We start from the raw sequence: 24,489 nt of genomic DNA, 5'->3' as shown, positions 1-24,489 counted from the left end.
GCAGCGAAACATAATTCTAAACAACATTGGCAGCTTTGGGCAAAAAATCTGATGGATTAATATTATTTCAGTGGTATTAAGGTTGTATTTTCCTAATCATTTTGTCTGGCAGCGAAATCTGTGTAAGTTCCTGCTCTCTCCCACCCCAGACAGAGGCTCCTGACTTTTTTCCACCTAAATTTATAATTTCCTTGTTTGTATGGTAAAACGAGTTTTGGAGTGGTACTGCAAACTAGACCTTTAAAAGGAAAAAATGTTGGAAGGGAAAATGATGTTTATTTTGTGGCACAAAACATTATTTTCAAGTCTGGAAGGTATCTATAAGGAGATGTAGAATTCTGAAGTCTCTTCCATGTGACAGTGAAGGAGGTTACCCAACAACCCTCACCCTTATTAGCAAACTGAGCCCAGTGTGTTCAGAAGATGCTTAAGGCCAGATTTGTCCCTGAATGACTTGCTCATCTTTCTGCACTGTCAGCAGTGACCTGTTCTGGCCTTTTCTGCAACCTTATACATAGCCAAGCAACCCTTGCCCTACCCTTCCCTTCTGTCCCTTCTGTCTCGAGAAGGGTGAAGAGCTGAATTTAAATTGCAAAATCTTCCTGAGCATCTTTGTGTAAGCTGTCGGTACTGCTTCCTATCCAGCCCAAGTGAAAATGAATTTATTTCTTCAAGCTTTACATTCACACACATATCATGAGCTGAATAAGTGGGCTTGTTTAGTCCGGCTGCATCAGGATAGATAAAAAGACTGAGTGACCGTCTCCTTTTTCAAGATGTGGAGTGGCATGGGGGATGCTGGGCTGCTTACCTGATGTTGTGGGATGCAAAATTTTTGGAAGAAAGGCTATTTAGCCATGTTTGGAAAATGCTGAGAGGGAAAAGCAGGTAAAAAAGAAGCTGGTTCACCTACAAATTAAAGTAAAACTGGGTGTGTGAGTAGATTTGGTTCAGTGTGGAGAGGAAGTTGGAGGGCTCCAAAAAAACTGTGTAATAGTTACTGTTTTACGTTCTGTGATGAAAAAGGCTGAAAATGGAGAGGAAATTGAAAGAAACAGTAAGAGAAATGAAGCTTACCTTGTAAGTAAGTTAATAAGGTAAAGCATTTGAGATTTTTTTTTTAATTTTTTTAATCTTTCTGTCCACTGTTGGAGCCAAGAAATTACAGTCTTGGGAAGTCATGTTCTCCTGTAATGTCATCAGGTGAGGGAACATATTTAACCAGTTCTTTGTTGTATGTTGTGCCTCAGATTCTTGCTGATAGAAACATAAATAAATGACAGGAGCATCTAATGACTGTTTATTAGCTAAACAAAAAGGTGAAAAACATGATTCCTTTTGGCTGTGTCTGTTACCTGGGATTTGTGGTATCTGGCTTGTGCAAGAATTGACCAAGTAGAGATGATTTTCTGTTCCTGCTCAGAACACATCTGCCCAGCAGTTCTCAGTTCCCCTTTGCACAGTTGCAGCTCATTTTCAATTAATCAGTGCAGAGGCTGGGCTATGGTATCAGTGTTATCTTTAACAGAATTCTAACGTAGTGTAAGTTTAGTATGTCAAGGAAGAATTAACTGATAGATAATGTATTAAGGAAATTAATAACTGACAAAGAGGTCAGAGAACACAGGAGGATTGTGAGCAATTGATATGAGGTAGTTTAACTTCCAGAAACAATGCAGTAACCAAGTGAGACCTGAAAGCATAGAACAGCAATTCTCCCTGCTCAGTGGAGCTGGGGAAGTGTATTTTTCTAACACAGTATAACTAGTTCTTCGGTGAGCCAGAAGGACGGTAAAGCTGCAGAGAAGCCAAGACTGCATGGCACAAGGCAGCAAACAGGTAGGGGTCCATAAACAGCAGTCCTATATTATCTTAATTAAGATTAGGCAACTAGATAAACTTAACACCTAAAGGGGCAGAGAGGAGTCTGTTTATATAAGATCTCCAAGAGAAAAGACTATAGACTATTTGCAGCAGGTTTTTGGATGGGTATGTTATTTAAAGTAACAAGGTCATGCCTGAAGTTAAGAGGGAAGGACTAATTTTCTGGTGTAGTCAGCACATTACCATCATTCTGCTTTCCTAGCATTCACGTATGTAAAAATGTTTTTATTCATATTATGAGTGTTGGCATTAGCACTTGGATGTAGTTATTTTTGAATCACAAGAGTAGTTAAAAACTCCTGGAAAAATGCTTCTCATTTAACTTGTTCATCTGTTACCTAGTGTTAAATTGTAGTGTAAGCTAATTTCAACTAAATGTGCTTAAGACAACACACCCACATTTAACAAAATATTTTTTTAAATCTGTAAGCAATATTAAGGCTGTATCACTCCCTGACAGAACCCATGACAATCAATGCTAACCTTGGCGTTGCTTGCTCTGGAGCTCCTTTCATAAGCATTAAGTAATTTCATAAAAGTTTACAGCTCTGGTATTGAGAGGCTGAAAGATTCCGGTTAGTTTTCCAGTTTTGACATTTGCCTAGAGAGTGCCATACTTGTGGGTTGTAATAAGTCATCATCTGTTAATTGGTGACCTGAAGAGTATTTTTGGTAGCAATAGTGGGATGAAGAAATCTTTGTCAGTTAAAGACCTTAACTTCTTTTTAGCTCTATATTGTATATTTTTCTTTTAAAATAAAGTGAAATTGTTATTTTAAACTTGTGGAACTTGCTTCTTGCTACATACTTTTGTTGCTAATAGGATGTGTTCTTTAGTTTCTACCAAGCCATACCTTGTCTTGTTTTTAATACAGGAAAAAAAATAATGTTTAGGGCCCCCTTCACAGTGAGTAGCATAGGCTGTCAGCACTGTCACAGCTCGCTGTTTAGTAGAGGAAGTGTTTGTAGCTGTGCATCTGGGAAAGGTAAAAAGGCTTGACCTCAGAAAGAAGTTTCAGAAAGAAAATCTATGCATATTTTGCTTCTGAAACAGTTGTGTCCATATTTATATAATTGTTTGGGTTTTTTTTTTCTAAATAGGGATTCATTAGGCACATAAAATATTACTTCCACATGAGTCTGGTCTTAAAAAGCCATAGCATTTTTAAACCTGTTTTTAAAAAGCAGACAATAATAGTCCACCTAAACATAGTAGTCTCCTTAGTCTTTGCAAAAGGGCTGTTTCCTAAAATATTCGCAGGTTCTTAGGAGCCCTCTGAATAACAGATTCAGGTGCTGTAATCACACGCTGCCCCTGCCCTTCCTCCTGTGAGGTCCTTGTCCGACAGAGCTGTCTTGATGGGGAACGGACACAGTGGCAGACTGCAACCAAAATAAACCCGGATTATGGCGTGATAAGGTGTTACTTGTGAGATTCCACTAATCTGAGAGAGTTGTTACTGAAATAGCACAGGAAGCCTTAGAAAATAACACCCCTCGTACAAGTATTAATAAATAGGAACTGTTTTGAGCTGTTAATGGAAACTCGTAGCCCTGTCAAAGCATTAACTGCTTCTATACTTTTGGTTTTTATATGAACAAAAAGAATCAAATTCTGCATTATGTGAGCACCGAGGTTTCATGTTGAATCATAATGGACTTGTCTGTGCTTAGCCAAGAAAGGAATTAGACTCCTATGTTCTGAAAAGTTGTTATATTTTACCTCAGAGTCTGCCATCTATAGTTGAAATGACTTTAATTAAAAAAGAATTTAATTCTTTTAATAAGCCACACTTCACATTCACATAGCCTGTATATGCCTTTGTTGCAAATAATTTGTAGTAAATCACGTGCAGTATCTAGTTATTCTTGGTTGGGGTGTGTAGGGAAGGAGCAGGTAGTGATGAGATCATCTTGCCAGGCTCAGACGGGAGCTTTTCTTTCATGTTACTCCATGAAGGTGCAGATGGGCACAGAAGACTGCAGCCTGTGCCAGCCCATCATACAGGAGTGATGTAGTTTTAAGTTTTCTCATAGCATATTCAATTCCATTTAAATATTGCAAAACGCTGAATTGTAAATGTTAACCTAGCCATGAATAAAAAATGCTGATATTTTATTTAATCAAAAAATAATTATGGATAGTCTGCCTTTATTGTATTATTTAAAATATTTCATTTTACATGTAGACTACAAGTTATTGCAGTTATTTTTAATATATATATATAAAGAAAGAGAATTTGTTTCTGATGCATAAAAAATACAGGAGAGACTTTTGCAGGCTACAGGGAAAGTTGTTTGCTTTTGACTGGGGCTGTAGTTTTCTGGGTATGGAGAAAAACTGTGGTAGCCAGTTTACATGAAACAGCAGGAAATCCTTGCTCTTCAGGAGTGTTATCCAACTACTGTTCTGAAAGAAGGTCCTTTATAGAAAAAAGAGGGGTTTCTTTTTGTTTTCTTTTTTTTTTTTTCCCCCTCCCTCTCTATCTTTGAGTTCATGTTTTATGCAAAGAATAAAGCACCTATGCATGGGAGATGCAACTTCCAGTATTCAAACTGCCAACTGATAAAAATGAGGAGTGCAGGTGGGGGTGATCCTACTGAGGCAAACACATTTGCACGCCACTCTTTAATAAAATATTGTAAGGAATAACTGGAAAGCTTCCCCTTTGACTTTCATCTGTCAGGTTTTGACTGTAACTTTGCAAAGCAATTGGTATTGACTTCTATCAGGCAGTTTTGGAGAAGAGGTGAAGAGTCTTCTCTCTTGACTTTCTGTATGTTTTGTCAAATCGAATACTTCCATTTGAAGTGCGAAGTGAAGGCTGATGTCAAGAAATGCCTTCAGCACAAGCTGGTGCTGGTCTCTCGCTACTTTATTCTTTCTTAAAAGTATCAGATTAGATTGTAAAATGATGGCAATCTAGCTGGACATAAACACGTTTATTGCAGGCTCAGCAGCCATTACATATCATTAGTGAAAGGAGGCAAGGGGCAAGGGGACCACTTCGGTGTCAGTTTGATTCTTTTTAAGGACAAATGCATTTGGATGAGAAGATGCTAACTTTATGGCTGCTTGTATACTTGGGAGTTCAGAACCTATTACTGTCTTTATTTCTTTGTCCTGTTTGTAACCTTACAGTCAACTTTCAAAGCAAATGCAAATTGTAAGAGCAGTAGTGTTAATAGGGGAGCTGGGAATAGGACATTTTGGAAGCCATTTTAAATTACAATATTTACGAAGAGTATGGTTTGTTAGCTTCAGAACAAATCTGCTTAAAATGTGAATAGATAATTTTGCAATGTCATGCACTTTTCCTTCACAGTCAAATAGTAGGAACAATTACAATAGGAAACTCATCTTTTATATCAGCAAATCTGTCCTCTCTGACATTAAATGTTGTGGGGGTTCTTATTAGAAGATCTACTTTTACTTTTAGACAATTGCTAAAAGTGTGTGTGTAATCATGAAAGGAGAGACATAATTCTGTGGTTTGAGGTTTGGGGTTTTTCCTTACTGAAGCAGACCTAGTATTTACTCTCTGAAATTTGTTTCAGCCTTCTGATTCATAAGATACACCTTTTCCCCTGTACGTGAGATGCAATAAAGGTTACAAATGAGAAGTTCAAGTGAAAATATCTGATTAAATGCAGTTTTATTGCAACGGATCTCTTTTTCTGTTTCTTCGTTACTGTTACTTAGACCTGACCTTCTTCCAGGATTTGACACATTGCATCACGTATCTTGTTCTTTCTTTCTTTTCTTTTCTTTTTTTATTTTATTTTATTTTATTTTAGGAAGTACTTTCAGTTGTCTCATTTGGTTTAAAACAAATCATATGTTCATGTCCTAAATGTTTCACTAGTCAGAATAATTAAGTTGGTCAGGTCTGGGAGCATTCGGAGGAAAATAATAGGGTCATTGAAGCATTCAGGCTCTAATGGGAACCTGAGTTCATTCAGATATCAAATCTAATAATTGCTTTACACCTGTATACACCCTCCCAGTGAGCAAGTTCACATTAAAGGTTTAGTGGTACATGTTCAGTGCTCTGTTTCAAGGGAATTTTAGTACTGTTTTTAAGAGATGGACGTTGTTTTGACTTTTTGGGACTTCGTTGTTGTTGGTTTTGTGTATCAGTTGTTGTTCAGCTAATTACTCATCTTTATGCACTGGAAAATATTTTCCAATGAGAATTTCTCACTAGAGGTATATGAGTAATGTATTGCACGTCACCTTTAATAACAATAAGAAAATTATGAAGGCTCTTGTATGAGTTTCACTGCTTTGAAGCAATTCAATAGCCAGGATAAAATTTACTGTATACATTTTAACAGTATTTTAAATCTGAAACTGTGAGTTTATACATGATTGTGTGTGTAGCACAGCATAAGGATTGTAGGGGATACTCATAGCCATGATGGCTGCTTGAAAAAGGTGATTTTGTAAGGATGAGGTAAAAATCAGTACTATTTTGTGAGACTGTATGGGAAATGAAGCAGTAATTATAACTTCTCAGTTTAACTAAATCCTGTGACAAATCTCCATAAATGTTGGTGGTACAGGCTGTCACAAAAAAATCAAGTAAATTGAATCACAAACAGGAATAAAAAATACTGACTAGGAAAATGACAGCTATTTTTAGCAGGTTTCAGTAAATCCAGATTCCAAAACTGGTCACAGGGCTGCTTTCTTACTGGAGAGGGTTTGTACTGATGCAATCATTCCTCTTCACCTTCTTTTTATTTTCCCACCTTTCTAAGTTTATTTCTCAGCTGAGAATTCAAACTGAAAAAGAAATGAAAAATAGCTGTGTATGTGCCTGCACTGTACTGACATGAAGGCCTATTTTCCTCTGTGATTTTAAAGGCCAATTACCCTTGGAGGAAAGGAGAAAAATAGATTGATTTGTCTTGTAACCCCTAAGGCAGGCATGTGTTGTCTCAAACCAAGGCTTTTCCATTGCAGCTCTAGTGGAAGAGCTTTCAATGCGTATCCCAAGTGGTACTATTAACAAAGAAAACAAAGCCAAATTAAAATATTAAATAGATCATTTAAAGGTTTAAGGAATCTTAGCTTATTGGGCCAATTCATTATAATTTTTTAAAATCTTTAAAGCTTGGAGTAAGCAATAGTAAAATTTATTTTAAACAGATTACTTGAAGATAGTTTATAAATCCATTTTTATTCCATAAATATCTAACTTTATTAAATTCTCTTCAGCTCTATAATAGGATAAGTATTTCTTTGCTTAATGGAATTGTAATGCAGACGGACAGCATCCTAGATTTTGGTTGCAAAAGTGCTACTTTTATTGTGTTCCCATACTGTATTGACGGTGGTCACAGCTGGGTTGCGCTGAGCTGGTAAATGTCATCACACATGCCATTTAACATTAAAACTTCTCACATTATTCTTTTTTAAAGCATTTTAATGCATAATACATTGAACATAAATAAATGGCTTTTTTACTGATGTGCTGCATTTTCATGAGACTCAAAGGCTACAATTAACGGTGCCCAGCAAGCTGGGTCTGACTAGCAGCAGTAAGATTAGATGTGTCTTTGTTCCCTTTTAATCTTAGTGAAACCCCTTTGTGTCAGGACTTAAGTCCTTTAGCTCTCCTTATTTTAGACCTGGCTCTGTACTACAGTGCTTCTGGATATTAACAACTTGTATTTAGCAAGTTAAAAAGAATTCAAACATCCACATGTACTCAATGAGAAATTGTAGGCATAGGCTGGTCTGGAAACCTTTTTAAGATGAAGGTACTGTCTGTTATCGAAATGACTAATGCTTTTGAAGCCAGTATTTTCAAACAGAATACATATCTGCATACAACTCTATCTGACCTTAAGGCTTCCTATGTTATGATGATAATTTTGGCACTCCTGACTTCTGCAGATAATTCAAGAGGTAGATGTGTGTGTCTCGTTTTTTCAGAGGAGGAACTATTCAGTCTGGAGAGAAGTTCTTTTAAGTCTGTTAGTTCTCCATAATACTTTTTCTTCCTATCCTAGAAATCTTCTTAACAGCTACACAGAACCTTTTGTTTTTCCCTTCCTCCTTAACTTCTTCTAAAAACTTTTCTTACTCTACAACACCTTTTCTCTACATGTCAATATACTGGTAAGCATCCCACTTGACCAAGCCAGGTCAAGAACATGATTTTTAAATTATTATAAGACAAACACATGATGCCTTTATAATTAATGTTTCAGCTGTTTATATAGGCCATCTTGTTTTGAGAACTTTAAAAAAAGATACAAAAATCACACACCCCACCCCACCCCTGCTATTTCTTTGGGCTAAGGGTAAGTTGCTTTTTCTCCATCCTAACAACATATACAGTGTATATGCTCAGGTTATCGCTCAGCTTTCACATGAAAGTCTGGGGTCAGACCTAAACCAAAATAAATCAGGCTGTATAGAGTCTGACCTCACAGCTACAGGGTTTGCTTGAAATCTCAATGTTCTCTTTGAAGTTGATGCTAAAATAACCAATTTAGCTGTCATTTAAGTTTGATTGTCAAGAATTTGAGATTCTGTTCAGGAAAAAAAAGCTGAGAACAGGGATGTCGTATCACTTGATCTTTTCTCTTTTTTGGTTACAAAAATATCAAATCCGAATGAATGTAAAACGATCCAGTATGGTGGTTATAAACGGTCTAGTTCAGATTGTGCCGGGCATGTGTAGGGTGCCTGTTGAAGTTGAAATATTCATGTTTAAAATACTACAGGTCTGAAAGAAAACATATTAACTTTACAGTTTCCCTTAACCCAGTTAGAAAACTGTTTTATTTGCTTGTTTCATGTATTTGCAGTAAAGATCTTTCGGAAAGAGCTGTCTGTTTCAGAGAGTTTTTCTGAGATGTTATTTTGGCTGCATTTCTCCCATACTGATTTTTACCTTGTTACTGTTTTGGTTTGGTTTGTTTGGTGTTTTTTTATATAGGCCACACATTTTGAAAGATTAGTTCAAAATCAAATCTCACTGAGATGGACTGAAAACAGAATTGACATGAGGAGAGCTGTTTTTTCTGAAGGTTCTGTTTCTCAAAAGGATTTTGTTCTAGACAGAGATAACAGTTTTGAAGTTCTTATTTTCCTTGAGTAACTCATTTCTTAGCTGGTATTCTCTAATAATGTCATAGGTACAGGCTAGGCAATATCGAGAACAGTGTTCATGTGTAGCTGTTAAAGAGGTGCTGGAGACTGATGGGCTTCCCTGCTGTTTTACACTGTCTATCGTTCCTACTTCTGTCTTACGTTCTTTCAATTCCAAGTTCCAAAAAGATTTACCTTTCATTGTGGGTAAGCTAAGTTGGCGAAGGTGCATGTAGTCAATAAAGAAAAATAATAAAGTTAATTCTCGTTATGGGTTGCTCTTTAAAGCAATAGATAATAAGCTGTTACATCCAATGACGTTGTAACTTGGCTTCAGTTTTCCTTGTGCATAGCTGGCTGTTCTGTTTCAGCTGGGATAGAGTTAATTTTCTTCCTAGTAGCTGGTGCAGTGCTGTGTTTCGGATTTGGGATGAGAATAATGTTGATAACACAGGGATGCTTTCAGTTGTTGCTAAGTAGGGCTTATACAAAGTCAGTGACTTGTCAGCTTCTCGTGCCCTGTCCGTGAGCAGGCTGGGGGGCTCAGCAAGCTGGGAGGGGGCACAGCCGGGACAGATGGCCCCAGCTGGCCACAGGGATGTTCCGTCCCATGTCATGTCATGCTCAGTACGTGAACTGGGGTGGGGGTGGGGTTGGCTGGGGAGATGGCTGCTGAGGGACTGGCTGGGCACCTGTCGGTGGGTGCTGAGCCGTTGTAATTGTGCATCACTTGGTTTCTTTTTGTTGGATCCCACCCCCCACCTTCAGTTTTATTTCTCTTCCTCTTTTTATCTCCCTTTTCCTTACAATTATTATTGGTGGTGGTAGTAGTAGTCGTCTATTTTACTTCATTTCAATTATTAAACTGTTGTTAACCCATGGGTTTTACTTTTTTTCTGATTCTTCTTTCCATCTCATGGGGGGCAGTGAGCGAGCGGCTGTGTGGTACTTAGTTGCTGGCTGGGGTTAAACAACAGCAAGGTTTCAAGGAGGAAACCAGAGGCTACCCAGGCTAAAGTGATTTAAATTTCGTATACCTTGTCCCAGTTCTAATCATTGACATTATATAGAAAATGTTTAGTTATCTCTGTAAAGTGCAATTCAGATTTCCAGCTTTTTCTAAAGAAGAAATGCCAGTGTCATCACTATCGAAAGATGCACTGTTTTCTCCTTGGAATGATCATCAGTTGTGACAGTTAATGCATTTAGAATATTCATAAATGACCATCTTACTATTTTATTTTTTGTGTGTAATCACTCCATATTTGCAGGAAATTAACTTGCTCTTCTGATTGTTTTCCATGTCATATACATTTATGGTGCTTGCTGAAGTACCTGGGACTGTATGAGGGTTTCCCCTTTGGTTGCTCAGGAAAACAGGATGTGTTTCAGTAGGATTTCCTAATAAAATTTTGCATTAATGAATAAATAAATGTTTGGTATAAATGCTTTCATTGATTCCCAAAGGCATAGGGCCATACAAATTCCCTTACAGCATGCATTTCTGCATCTTTTGCATAGTCAAATTTATTTCAGAAAGATGAAACTTGAAATATTTTATTCATTACTGAGTATTTTTACCTTCTTCATGTGGTCATTTTTAGGTCAGCTCAAGCTGGTACCTTCTTTCTCAGAGCATTAAACAACTTTTATTATTGTCAGCTATGGGAAGGTTAATTCTTTCACCTTGGAGTGGTTAGTCAGGAGGGAAAAGAAAAAATAGTGATTGTACATGTTAATGGTGTAAGCTTTTTAAATAAATTAGCATTTCAGAGTTCTCACTGGGGCTCATGCCTTCCAGCATGTGCTCAAGCACAACAGTTGCTAGCTGAGTACCCAATGCTGTAGCTACCCCTTTTCAGATTCAACAATTTGGCACTTATTTAAGCTCTCACATTGTATTTATTAACTAAGGCAGTATTTCAAATAAGTTTTGTTCAGGTGTGAGGGTCCTGTGACCTCTGTTTTTAAAGAAGGCAAGATAGTTCAGGTAATATTTTATTCCTGAAAACCCCAGTATTCTTTTTAGCCCATTTTCCTACAACATTTAGGTGTTTTACTTTCTGCATATAGATTAATTTTTCGACCTTTTGTTTTAAAAAAAGGGCAAAAGGTAGCTATCTGCACCAGTCATGTCTGGTTGTTGGTTGGGGGGGTGTATGTGTGTGTGTGATTTTAGGGCATTGTTGGTGCTGGTTTTTTTTTAATGCTAATCAAGGGGTGCTGCAGTTATTTACCTTTGGGGGGAACTTAGATAATCTGATGAGCAGTCTAGGAACATCTGCAGGGAAATAAGATTTCAAAATCAGTCTAGTGTTTGAATTGAGTGCTGTAATTAAGGCACAAAGAAACACCTTTAATGCTTTAACTGAGTGGGGAAAAAAAATATTTAATCTTGGAGAATTAGTCAACTAAGGTACCAGGCCCAAGGTAGCAGGTTATAATACATCTATAATTTTAATATAAGGCATGTCAAAGAGAACTGGTTTTGTGGTTGTTATTTGTGGATAATACAAATTCCAGTTGAGTACCTTTGAGTTATGCTTTTATAGACTCTATTATCAGATATCTGAGTCATGACTAGTTCGTTCGATTGCACAACATCTCTGTTACTACTAGCATTGATTGCTCATAAAAAGTAAGGTTTATAATTAGGAGAGCATAAAGTTACTACCTGGAAGAGTGAATAAGCAGAAAGCAAAATGGAAAAGTCACTTAATCATAGTATTGCAGTTCTGCAAAATGCTATTTATTTTTCTCCTAATATTACCAAGTTCGTTGGTAACATGCTACTGAGTTAATAAATCTGTTGCAGCTATTGAGACTTCTCCTTTAATAACAGAACTAATGAAGGAGCATTAAGGAAAGGAAAAATACATTTTACAGATTGTAGTTTTTGCAAAAATATTTTCCACTCCCCTACCAGTGTGTTTTTAATTGATTGTAATTTCTAATACTTTATACATGCAGAGTATAAGGGAGAACATCTTAAGGATGAAGTTGTCAGAGTCCATAAAATTATAATACATTGTCTAAACCCAACCTTTAGATTTTATTTACTTCATGGCAAATATTCATTGTATTTATACACTAAGCTGATTGTGGGTTTGCTTCTTTTTCTTTTTTTTTTTTTTTATTACATTAGTAGATTGATATTACATAGTGAATGAAATGTATGTATCAAAGGCACCTCTACAAATATGTTGTAGATACTATTTATTCCCATCTTGGTTCTATATTGAGTGCAAAAAGACTTGAGCAAGTAATAATTATAACAAAATCCATATATTTTTTCCAGTGGAGGTGTAAAGTTTGCATGGTCAAGATTACATTCCAGTATTATATGTACTAAAAAGGAGCTACCAATTTGATTTCTCAGCATTTAGTTGTGTATTTATTTCATTTGAATTTGATCCAGCTAGCTAAAAGATTATTTTATGATATAAAAATAACACTTTTTTTTCTTTAGCCCTTCATTGGTCTACCTTTTACTGCTACAAGAAAAGGTCCATTCAGCTGATTGAGAGACCACATTTAAGTTCATGTGTTCATTTCTGAGACAGATTAAAATATTTGTAATATGAGCATTGGAGATGCTTCTTAAATGCCCTACTTTTAAAAGAGATGGACTTTGGCAATGGCTTTTCGCTTAATTTTGAATTCCTTTAGGCTTCTGCTACTGTCTTTCCTTTTCCCTCCTCACCACCACCCCCCAACAAGTGAATAGTTTTACTATTTATTGAAGTTATACGTAGTTTTATGCTACACTAGCCGTAGTCATGTTTGTAAGATAGTTGTTCTTTGTATTGTATTGAATATAGTCTGTAAAATTAAAAAAAGGTAAATACAGCCATTGGGGTAACTGAATGTGTATGCTGAAAGTATTGTAAATGTCATGATTTTTTTTAAATTGTTGCTTGAGTCACTGAAATACCAGCGCAATCCAACTTCAGACCCTGATATGAAACCCTTTGTTTTAACCAAACAAATATGTTTATATGTAAACAAGCACATTTTACATCTAGTGAAGAAACGAGTCATTCCTTTGTGTTTGTATATATGTTTGTACACATAGTAATGCCTGTTTCCTTTAACCAGATGTATATATGCACACGCACAGGTTGCTTCAGCCTTTTTTCAACAGTGAATATGATTCACTGTTGATTAAAATAAGTCTCTGTTTAAAGAACAAGAAATACTTCATATTAACGTCCAAAATTTTCAGATACGTTAAAATTTCACATTGACAATAACTAAATCTATATCATCCCATCCCTTTTTTATAACAAAGTGAAAATTTTATCAAAGTGTAAATATATCCTACTTGCCTTTGGTTTAGGAAGACTCACTATAAAGTGCTCTAAGCTTTGCAGAAAAATGTCTTGCAAATGCTGACATTGTTTCTTACTGGTAGTCACTGACTTTTTATACCCCAGTTTGCTTGATTAGAACCTTGTGGTTCTTTCCAGTCTCTCTTTAATCTTTCAGATTTTGTATTTCCTGTAATAGAAAATGTAATTTTCTATTTAAAAACTGAAAATCATTTAAAAGAATAGGTTACTTCTAATAATTGGGAAAATACTTTGTCATCAGCTGAAGAAGGAAATGGTAATGCTTCTATTTTTTAAAGTTCTCTTTTTTGTGTTAAGTCCCATCTCAGTTGTGCAGTTACAGGAGAATCTGAACTGTCATTTGCAGGAGGTGTTTCTACTATGATGAAATAAAACAGAAAAGAGAGAAATCTAGATGAACAAGTATGGAGAAATCAACAGTTCTTAGACTCAATCTGTTTTTAACCTGTACAACCATTGACAATCGTGAAATTCAGTCAAGAAATAGTCTGCTGGTGAAGGCACTCTTACCCACTGAGAGCAAGTGTCGCTACACTCTTTACTACTGAGTGTTACGGGGGAAGAGCAGCATGCTGGAGTTGGAAACTTCCCTCCATGGGTTTTAGACAGCATTTTTGTGCTTTAATTTCCAGTGCCTAGTGACACTGCAACCAGTATAGAGATTTATTCCCGTGCAAAACGGATTGACTTAGGGTAATTTGAATACTTTATGCATGGATAGATTCATTAGGAAAAGGAGGCAAGGCAGAACTATAAAAAGAACTAATAATCTTGCTAAAGGAGCCGTTAATTCCCTATAGCATTGCAGACAGTTTCAGTGAACAGGGAAAAGGAAGGTTGATTTGCAGAGCAATTTGCAGATCTCCACAGGCATCCCCTGTTCTTTGTCCAGGAACAGATCACAGAGATTACTTTCTTTGTCCTCTCCAGAACCTTATTTAATGTGCTGGGACCATTTCTGGCTTCGTTAGCTTAGAACAGAATCATGAAATGGTTGAGGTTGGAAGGGACCTCTGGAGGTCATCTCGTCCACCCCCCCAGCTCGAGCAGGGTCACCTATAGCCAGTCGCTTAGGACCATGTCCAGACAGCGTTTGGATATCTCTAAGGGTGGAGATTCCACAGCCTCCCCAGGCAACCTGTTCCAGTGCCTGGTCACCCTCACGGTAAAAAACTGTTTCCTGGTGTTCAGAAGTAACCTCAGGGTCCAGTTTACACCCATTGCCTCTGTTCCTCTGACTGGGCCCCACTGAAGAGAGCCTGGCTCCGGGCCCTTTGCAGCCTCCCTTCACGTATTTGTACACACGGGTGGGACCCCAGATTGGTCCTTACTCCAGCCTGTCCCCTGCTCTCTGGAACAGTGATTCAGTCAATAGCTTTTGGAAAAACTGCATTTCTGCCCATCAGACGTGTTGGGGTCATGCGTTTTATGCCTTGGCCCAGGTTCAGCACCCTCCCACAGCACTACCGGTAACACATGCTGTTAGAGTCTGCAGCGCTGTGGGAACAGATAGAGCTAATTCAGCTCGTTTGGAAAAAAGCTGAGAAAACCTGCTTGCCTGCAGTTTGTCTGTCAGATTTTTTACTTCTGAAGTTTGATAATAATCCAGGACTGCGTAGGAGTTCCAGCCATATAGTGGGACACCCTGATGCTGTAACAATGGAGATAGTGTTCTGGTGCAAACAAAGAGCAGCAACCTGAATATGACAGGAGAGAATAGAAAAGGCTGGGTCAAAAGTAAGCAGTCACACACACACCCCCCTAAAAAAAAAAAGGCATGTGGCAGGACATTTTAAAAAAAGAAAAATCAAAACTCCCAGAAAACTAAGTGCGAGCTAATTTTCTGTCCTATTTTTGTGTGTGTGTGTGTGCATGTGTATACTCATTGCTTTAAAATTTTATTTTAAAGGCATTTAGGAATGTGGCTGGTACTCCATGATTGTTTCCCTGTGATAGAGACGTATTTATTATTCATTGCAATAATTACTGTGTAATATTTTATACTAAAAGTTGTTCGCATTGCACAATCAGGAAGTGCTTAGGAAGTGGCTGATTTAACTGTTCTATTTTTAACTCTGTACCAAATTACGGTGAACAGTGTTAGCGCTTTTATATTTGTAGCATCTAGTAGGCTTCTCACCACCACACTGGTCAGTATGTTTTCATGAAACTTGAAATTTATTTTTCCAGAGCTTCTGTGCATAAATTGTTTATAAAATAAGATTTTTACCCAGAATTTTACTTATTGCGTGCTGTTTCCAAGGGGACTGTGTTTCAGGATCCTCCTAATGCTTTTATCACCCAGCTTCTCTGATCAAGAAAGTAATTTATTGCTGATTGCAGAACTCTTGAACTCCTTCTGGCAGCTGCAGTGTGAAACTTCTCTGATCCAGTCTCCTAGTTACTTATTTACATATCATTTGAAATTATTTTCAGGGCTGTTTGAAAACCTCTTGACATTGCATTATCCATGTTTCAAATCATATGGTGATTTGTTTTTTCCTCTCTTTGTATTACAGATAACAGACGAGTAACTTTGGAAAGGTCTCGTTCTCGCCACAATGGAGCAATCGCAGCTGTATGATTCTTTTGATGCCAAAGAATTAGTGAATCTTTTTATTTGCAATTAAATGGATATACTTTGAAAAGAGTTCATCATGCAAATTGGCAATGATCATAAAGGAATACTGGTATTGATTAAATGAGAAGGTGTATAAATATTATGTATTTTAAAAGCTATTGCTAAATAATCCACATACTGTATCTTATTACCCCAACTACCAAGATCTGTAAACAGTGTTAAACAGTACGATATAGATCTTATTTTCTTATGTTCTTTTTTTCTCCCCCCTTTTTTTCTTTTATTTCTTTTTTTCTTTTTTTTTTTTTTTCTGAAGCTGGCAATTTACATGAAAGGAGTTGGGGATTTCTAGGTTATGTTTTATATAGGTAAGGAAATACAAATTTGTTGAAAGAATGCAGCTGTGGATTCCATTTGCAGTTCTGATTTGGACATGAAAGGAAAAAATAATAAAAATGTATGTTAATAAATTCAGAGATGAGCTGGTCTACATTATCAGAATCTTTTTTGTAACCATCAAAAAGCAACGCATAGTCCCAATCAGGTTGCTGAAAACCTTATCTCAGTGTAAAGCCTTGGTGGATTCAGCTATTTTGTCTGCAAGTAGGGTATACCACGTATCTACACTTTTGGTGATATGATGATGTATAGTTACTTATCACTGCTTAAAAAAAAAAAAAAATTAATAAATAAAACAGAGCATAGGATTTTACCAAAATTAAATGATATCAAGGGCAGGCTATGTTTTTAACTGTATCTAAGGAGGGATTTTTCTAATTATGCACTTATATATTCTTTGTAAAGATATTTTAGGGAAAATACAATTGTCCTATTTTAATTATGCTAAAAATACCTGTGTGTAGGTTTTTAGAGACGAGCTACATTATGAAGTTATTCAGAACTGCCTCTGAGTTTTTCCTCTGTTTCTCAGGTAAAATACGTAGCGGGATCTCTCCTGGTGGGTTTCAGTGCTGAGGGTTTAGCAGCTAAGGACACGTGTTCTGCCTGCAGCACTGCATGGCAGTGATCGGTGGTTGCAGCAGCCTGATTTTTGGGGAAGTTCCTCCCATTCTACTTTGTGTACAGGCCCCTTGCACTGCGGTACCTCAGGTGAGCAGTCAGTGTAGTAGCTGACACTGTGTATGTTCTGCCACTCAAGGGGAAACTGTAGTTCCCTTTTCTCCCCAGACTCTAGTTGAATGTACAGCCTGCTTGGTGTTCAGGTCAGTCTTCACCATCCTTCCTACTAAAGGGTCGTTGCTTATCTGGATGGGATGGAGGATTTTAAATGGGAGTTCCAGTGGAACTGCTCATATGTTGTTCAGCTATGGTTTAAAAAAAAAAAAAAAATGGGATACTATGTAGTAGATGGCACTTGTTCTCAAATTACTATTGCTTTTCACTGATTGATGGATTCTTACAAATGCTTTTATTGCCTGGTGTTACAGGGAACTTTTTTTTAAATGTTGTATAACGAATATTTTGAAGGTAAGCTGTCACGTTGTTTTCTGTGCACAAACTGCTAGCTCTAGAGGAGCATTCGATACTGGGGCAGTGTAACTTTGCACTACTGCTTGAGCCAAGCGTTCTTTGTACAGTAGGTTCTTTTTGCTTCTCTGGCAAGATACTCTTAAGACTGTCTGACTTATTTTGGATAAATTCTCACAGTTTCAAACTACAGTGATCAATATCCAATTTTTGTATGAAAAGGTACAGCTCCTTTTCAATCTCTTATTGAATTTATTATTTTTTTTAAATTGTCTTCAAAGGAAACAGGGGGTTTGCCTATTGCTATATCTCTAAACATAGGAATACGACTGAAGCCTAGTGAAATGTGTGCTGTCAACTAACACTTTTCCTAAACTCTTTGAGGTTTTTTGTGGTTTTAGTAGCAAACTAAAGAATTACATGGTACTTCAGGAAAAAAATAATGCACGCAACAGGATTCTGTCTCCCTGTTTATCAGTAAGAGAGATAAAGATTTATATCCTGTTTCATGTAAGGTCACCATCAACCTTCTATTTAGCATAACTTTTAAAAATGGAACTACTAAATTTACAGTTATAAAAATGTGCTTAATGTACAAAGCCAGTTTAAAAGGATTAAGTTCATAATGTCTATATAAATTTGTACTACAATCAACAGTGTATTAGAATTCAAATTTTAAAATGAGCATTTTGCTGGGACTTACAAGTATTGGTATAATCTTCATATGAGAAAACTCAAAAGCTCACAACAGAATCTTTATACTGTAGCAGTAGTTATTAGTGCACGAGTTTTTCATTTCCATGGGTTATATTCTTTTTTAAAGCTCTGTGAAAGCTGAGTACAGATTTTCAAGAACCAAATCTTAGAAAAATAAAAAAGCAAATCCAAAATAACATCACCTGATGCTTCTATTTTACTACTATTTTTTTCATATTTGAAACATTTATATAATTTAATGGACATATCTGTTTGAACAAAAGTGTCTTTCAAAGGAAAACTAGTTTAGAAGATAATTTATGTAAATATAGGGTGCTCGTATTTATGAAGTCTAAAATATTTTCTGAAATTGATGCTGGTCACTTTGTCTTTTGATAGTTTTTCAGTCTATATTAAATTGCAGATATTTTTAATGTTTTTATTATTGATCTAATTTTCAGAGGTGTCACGTGTTTATCTAGAAGTGTAGAAGAGTAGCACCTTTTTCAGAAATGCACTTGCCTTATTTTCTAATTTTAAAAAGCGAAATATATCAGTTAAATTATATTTGTATTCAAAGTAATCCCAGAAAGAAAATCGCTGGAGGGTTCATACATAAATTTCTTGCTAATTATGTTTCACTATATGTCCTCTGAGACATTATGTTAACAATATACCAGCACATCTGTTTGCATTCACATTTTACCAGTTACAAGTACTGAGGAGGTTTTTAGGTTTTTTTATGATGTTACACTGTTTACATTTCTTAGTTAATTTAAGAGGAAGATAATCGTACCTTTGCAATGAATTGAACTAAATTTGCAATTGACACGGGAATGAAATGTTTAAATCATATACAAATATACATCTCTGTTGCTTAACTACTGGCTGTACAGATCAGAAATGTAAAGACACTAGACATTTTTTTCTCAAGTTTTATGTGGTTCACTGATAAAAAAGTGCAACACAGTTTGTCATGTATGTTTGTTTGTGATTCAACAAATAGCCTTTCCCATCACATGAGTGATGTTTGGTTTAATGGTTAGTCATATTACGAACTGATGCTAAAGCCAAAACAAAATTAGTGCCTCAGAGGGCATTGACAAACAGCTTCAGGAAGTACTCCCAGTAATACCATTACATAATTTGTTCTGGTTTTAGACAACCGTGGTCAATACGAAAAACATTACCTAAAATTATCTGTTCTTTCTTGAGAATTCAGATACAAATGCAAGCATTCCCATAGTTCCTTTCTGTAATATGCAAATAATTACGAATATCTGTATATTTTTGCATTTTTGTGTGTGGTATATGTACTACCTCAGACAAATGCTGTAAAAAACACAATGTTTTCATGGTTTTTATCCAAACCACAATTCATCAGTGACTTTAAATTCATCCCACAATATACAAATGGTTTGCAAAACTTTGAGGATCAGGCTGTTTTAGGTTTGTCTCTGGAAATCCTCCTATAGCTTTCATCAAGAAAACTTTGCAATGTTTGGCTTTTGCATCCCTCAGGCAAATCCTGTTTTGATGGGTGAATTTAGTACTTCCTATATTGAGAATGATATATAGCTAGTAAATATTTAAAGCTGGTCATAGTTACGTGGGAGCAAACTTACCTATATATGTAAATTGCTTCTTATCCATTAAACAAAGGCTTGGCTGAAATATACTTTAATGTTTGCCTTCAAATTGCTGAGAGGTCAGGCATAACAAATGCTAAGTGATAGAGCAATGTAAAGCCCACCTCTTACGTGCCATACTGTATTTGCAAGTTATTCATTTTAAAATAAGTATTGTAAGAAACCTCTACATTTCTTCTTCTGCAGTACCTACACGCACGCCCACGCATGCACACAAGATGTAAATAAATAATTTTTTAAAAAATCAAAGCAGATAAAGCCAAATCCCTCAGCTTCAGGTGTCTCTATTTCAGATCACATATTGCTTTTGTGCACAAAAAAAGGGAGTTGTGTAAGCCTGTGAATTCTGCAGTCCTGCAAGCTGTCACTCAGCATCCACTGATATCATTAGAAGAATGTTAAAGGAAAAGGATTTGTTCTTGTAGTGCTTCTTTTAGCACTGTTTGAGGTGGTACATATGCCACAGAATGTGAACAATAATTATTACAGTTTAGTCAGTCTGCTATCATGCACCATTTGGTTTCCCTTTTGGAAGTCATGTGATTACTGATGCCAAAAAAAAAAAGAAAAAAAAAAGAAAAAAAAAAAAGACAAATTTCATGCATTTCTATTTTTTAAACAGCTCTGTGTTTGTATGTAATGATTAAAATAGGAATTTGATGAAATCACAGCGTGGCCATTGTTAATCCATGTATTCTGAAAACTGTAATAAAGATATACATAACATGATTTTGCTAGGTGCGCCAATGTTTTACTTGTTTATAATGATTATTACCTATTGGGTACCATCACCTCAAAATCTGTTTTTGTTATATGAAATTATCATTCTGAAATTACTTTCCATTTTAGCTTACTGAAATTTTATAGATCTCTGTGGGGTTTTTTTTTCTCTGAGGTGTCAAGTATATTTGACTTGAATTTGGGGAAAAAGATGCCTTTTCCAATGGAGGAGGGCTTTAAAGACAAAATGATCTAAACCAACATATACTTAAAAAGCCCCAGCATTAAATCATGGTGATAATGGTTTATTTTTACAAAAATAACAATAAAAGGGAATCACTAAACAAATTACATGGGTCCATATTTATTTTCAGTTTCTGGATTCCAGTATAGACTTTTTAAAACAGACACATGGTCAGTCAGACAGCTGTTGTTGGTGTTTTCCAAATTATTGACTTCACCTGGTCACAAAATGGTCTTAACAGAATAGAAGCTTGGCAGACTTTCACCTTCAAAACTGTGTATTGCAGCTTAAACACCTTAATGATGCCACCGTAACAGGCTGAAGTGCAGAACCGTATGGAGAGAGAGCACTGCATTTCTGCAGTGGGTACTTAAGATTCTAATTACCCGGAATTCTAATGAATACGATCAGCCCTGTTCATACAACACTCCTTAGGTAACTTTGTATAAATGGCAAAGATATGCCAAAGGATGGTTGAAGGCACCATTTTATTTTTAATGAACTGGACTACAGTTGGAATGTGCTATTTGATATATGGTGAAGCCGTAGAGGTTTATTATGGGATTAATATGAAAAAATAATGCCAGTTATAAATGTAAATGCTGTGATCATCATGACTTCGAAAAATGTGGTAATGATGCTCTACATATACCATATTCTTGTTCCTTATTTTGGGTTAAATGTTCTTGACTTTCTAATGTTGGGAGTCTTGGATTCCCGTCATTTTCTCAGACGTTTTTGCCTTTGGGAGACTGGCAGGCAGAACATGTCCAGAAACAAGTGGCACCCCCCTTAATACCTTTCTCAGGGGTAATTATTTCTGTTGCCTTTGCACATGCTTAAGACATCCCCTATGTGAACTTCAGATTGATAGCAGGTTGTGGTGCTCTGCCACATGTTAGACCTCTTACATTTGGGTACTAACTGTAAATTTGAGCTGTGCTCCTGCCCTCTGTTATGTCTTCCAGTCATTGTCTCAAAATTAGCCTTTCTGTGGTTTTTATAAGGAAGTCAGTATTACTGGGCTGTAGTAAAATTATAAAAGCGGTCAATTGATTTGCTCAGAATTCTTTGATGAGTACTTAATGACTGTAATTAATCCCTTTCAATAGATACAAAGCTACGATTAAGAAGAAAAATCCAAATATGGGATTTATTTTTTTTTTTTTTGCCTTTAGGCTGTAAGCAAACACTAATTTAGTCCACTTAAACTCACAAGGTACTGAACGCTGTTTCTTTTTGTTAGTGTAGTAAGTAGGCCAACCTAAGAAACTCATCTGAGAGGCAAAAGGTAGTATCTCAGGCACCAGCTCACAAAGTCGCAGAGCTTTTTGGTTTCAGCTGGCTCTGGCCCTGCGGGCTCAGGGACCTGCAGGGCTGGTGTGTGATGTGCTGACCGGGAGGCAGCGGGACAGCCAGGTCTTCAGGCCAGATTTTCATAAGGGCAATATGCCCAACCTTCTTCCATTGAAATAATTGATCTCTGAGTCTTAAGGGGCAAATTGTGAGGCACAGATGACTAAAAAACCCTGAGAGTGCTTATCTGCTTTTTAGAATATCTCAGTCTTTAAGAAAAGAAAAAAAGAAAATAAAATTAAAAAATAAATAAATAAATAAATAAATAAATTTTTAAAAAGACCTGGTCCTGGTCAGGCATTGGTCAGATCTGCTGCAAACTAGTTCTCAGTCTCTACAGACATGACACCAACCCCATGCAGCCAGACCTCTGAGCTGTGGATACTCGTGCAACATTCGGGAAGCTGTGTTTTTAAACAGTCTGTGAGAGTACAAGGATGACTTGATGAATAATTATCAGACTGGTAATTCGGTGGCGTGAGAGATTCATGTCAGGCTGTTGCTGTTTTAGCACTTGGCGATGCAGATATGCTGAAGTAGCTGGGAAGGCTGTTCCACTTGTGGAAGCGATTGTTAATGAATGATCACACTTTCTCGAACATTCTTTATCTGCTGGAGTACTAAAAAGGGAAAAGGATTACTTTGGTGAGATAAAAGCAAGTGCTACCAAAGGTTTGTATATATTGTAAACTACCAAAGGTGTATGTGTATTATAAACTATGGGTAAAGTTGTAAATTTAAAGAAATAACATTTTAAATGCACTGCTGCTACCTATTCAAATGAAGTTCTTTTGCTTATGTGGCACAGGATCAGTCAACTTAAAGAACAGCAGTATTTGCAGGATTTAAAAAAAAAAAAAAAAAAAAAGAAAAAGAGAGAATTCAATGACTGAATTCACTGCCATAAAGAGAATGAGGTTACAAAGGCAAAAGGTAATGGCAAACCGGTAAAATGTCTTTAAAAAAAACAAAATACAGAACCAGGAAGATTTATGGGATTTTGAAAGCTATGGTAACATAGAATGGCCAAATGAAAACTGTGCTTCCAGAAATATTTCAAAATTCTGTTAGGCCAGGAAATCAACCTGCAATTCTGTTAGGCCAGGCATTCTAATTTCATCGTAGGCAATGTATGTGTAAAATAATACTTTTTTAATTTACGTGAAACTAATGAAAAACTTTTCCAATAAGCTGTAGTTTAAATTCCAGTAAACAATAATCTGAGCAAGACCTAATGAGCTTCAAATAATACCTAAAACAGAGTGACAATATGTTTTATAGCTTATTTTGTGTCTAGGTGACAGGTCTTGAAAAAGTCATCGCATCTTTTTCTTATGAGGAGATGCACTTGCAAACATTAGTAAAATCATTTTTATTTGAGATGGCATAAACAAGTTAAAACTGAGAGGGTTCTTATATTTCAACTGAATATATTTCTGTGTGAGCATTTTATTTTCCTTTGCATTTCACTGTCCAGAGTTGTGCTCAAATTCTCGAGTGCCAGAAAATTAATATTATATGCTTGCAGACTGCCTAACTCACAAGTCTGCCAATGTGTTATTTATGGGGAAGAGTGGAATTTACGCTGTTCCAAGCAGTCAGCCCAATAAATAGCCCTTTTGTGAAGATTTTTGAAGCACGAGAATAAACTGATCATGATTGAGATTGTGAAAATTTTTTTTCACTGTTTTTTTTTTTTTTTACTCAGAGAATTTTAGCTTATCATAGGATATTGTTGCCAGTTAGGAGTAAAGCTTAGTAGTGGTAGCGTTGCAATTTAAGTCACTAGTCATAGCATCATTAAGTCTAAATAAATATTTTACTCCCTGCCTGTTCATGAAAAGTGTAAAGTCAAAGAGTGTAAACGAGTGGGGTTAGACAGTTTCTACAGTAGTGATAATGCTGTAGGTTTTTTCTTTTCTTTTTTATCTTTTTTTTATTTCCCAGACACTAGTTAAAAGCACTTCAAATTATGTATAACTGTGTCCTTTTGGTTTTGGGTTGAGTTTTGGGTTTTTGGGGGAAAAATTGATCATGTAAAACATCACGCTATTGAAACAAAAAGCAGAAAAAGCTGGCAGTGAATTATAGCTGAGAAACACTCGGGGGGGGGGGGGGGGGTGGGGGGGTGGAGGGGAATAGTATATATGCTACCAGCAAATGAAAAGGATGTGGGAAGAAGATCCACATTAGTATAACAGTGACTCTTCTATTCTCCTGTTCTAGTTTTCACTTTTTAACCCTTTCTTAGCGAAGCGAAGACCCAACCTAGGGACACTGAAGCATGGCAGGCTGGCTGGGGCACAGGGGCTCTGGGGGAGCAGTTGGAGCAGACAGATCTGCTGGGCACTGCTGGAGGTCCCTGGCTGCCTTCACAGCAGCACAGGAGGCACAGGTTGCATTTTGATTGA

General features: G+C 36.5%; 1 protein-coding gene across 3 annotated transcripts in view; it reads left to right on the top strand.

Annotated features, from left to right (window-relative positions):
• DIAPH2 (diaphanous related formin 2) overlaps positions 1-20,487 on the top strand; it is a 243,393-nt gene extending 222,906 nt beyond the window's left edge. For all 3 annotated transcript variants that reach the window (XM_040614069.1, XM_040614068.1, XM_040614067.1), the window contains one exon: positions 15,864-20,487. In XM_040614069.1, the coding sequence (XP_040470003.1) occupies positions 15,864-15,928 (65 nt within the window). In that variant the 3' untranslated portion in view covers positions 15,929-20,487. The remainder of the gene's footprint in view (positions 1-15,863) is intronic.
• Positions 20,488-24,489: the final 4,002 nt, after the last annotated feature.

Source organism: Falco naumanni, chromosome 14 (assembly GCF_017639655.2).
Source record: "Falco naumanni isolate bFalNau1 chromosome 14, bFalNau1.pat, whole genome shotgun sequence".
In the NCBI taxonomy this organism is placed as follows: Eukaryota; Metazoa; Chordata; class Aves; order Falconiformes; family Falconidae; genus Falco; species Falco naumanni.
The sequence above is the reverse complement of the archived record's forward strand: the minus strand, read 5'-3'. Positions and strand labels throughout refer to the sequence as shown.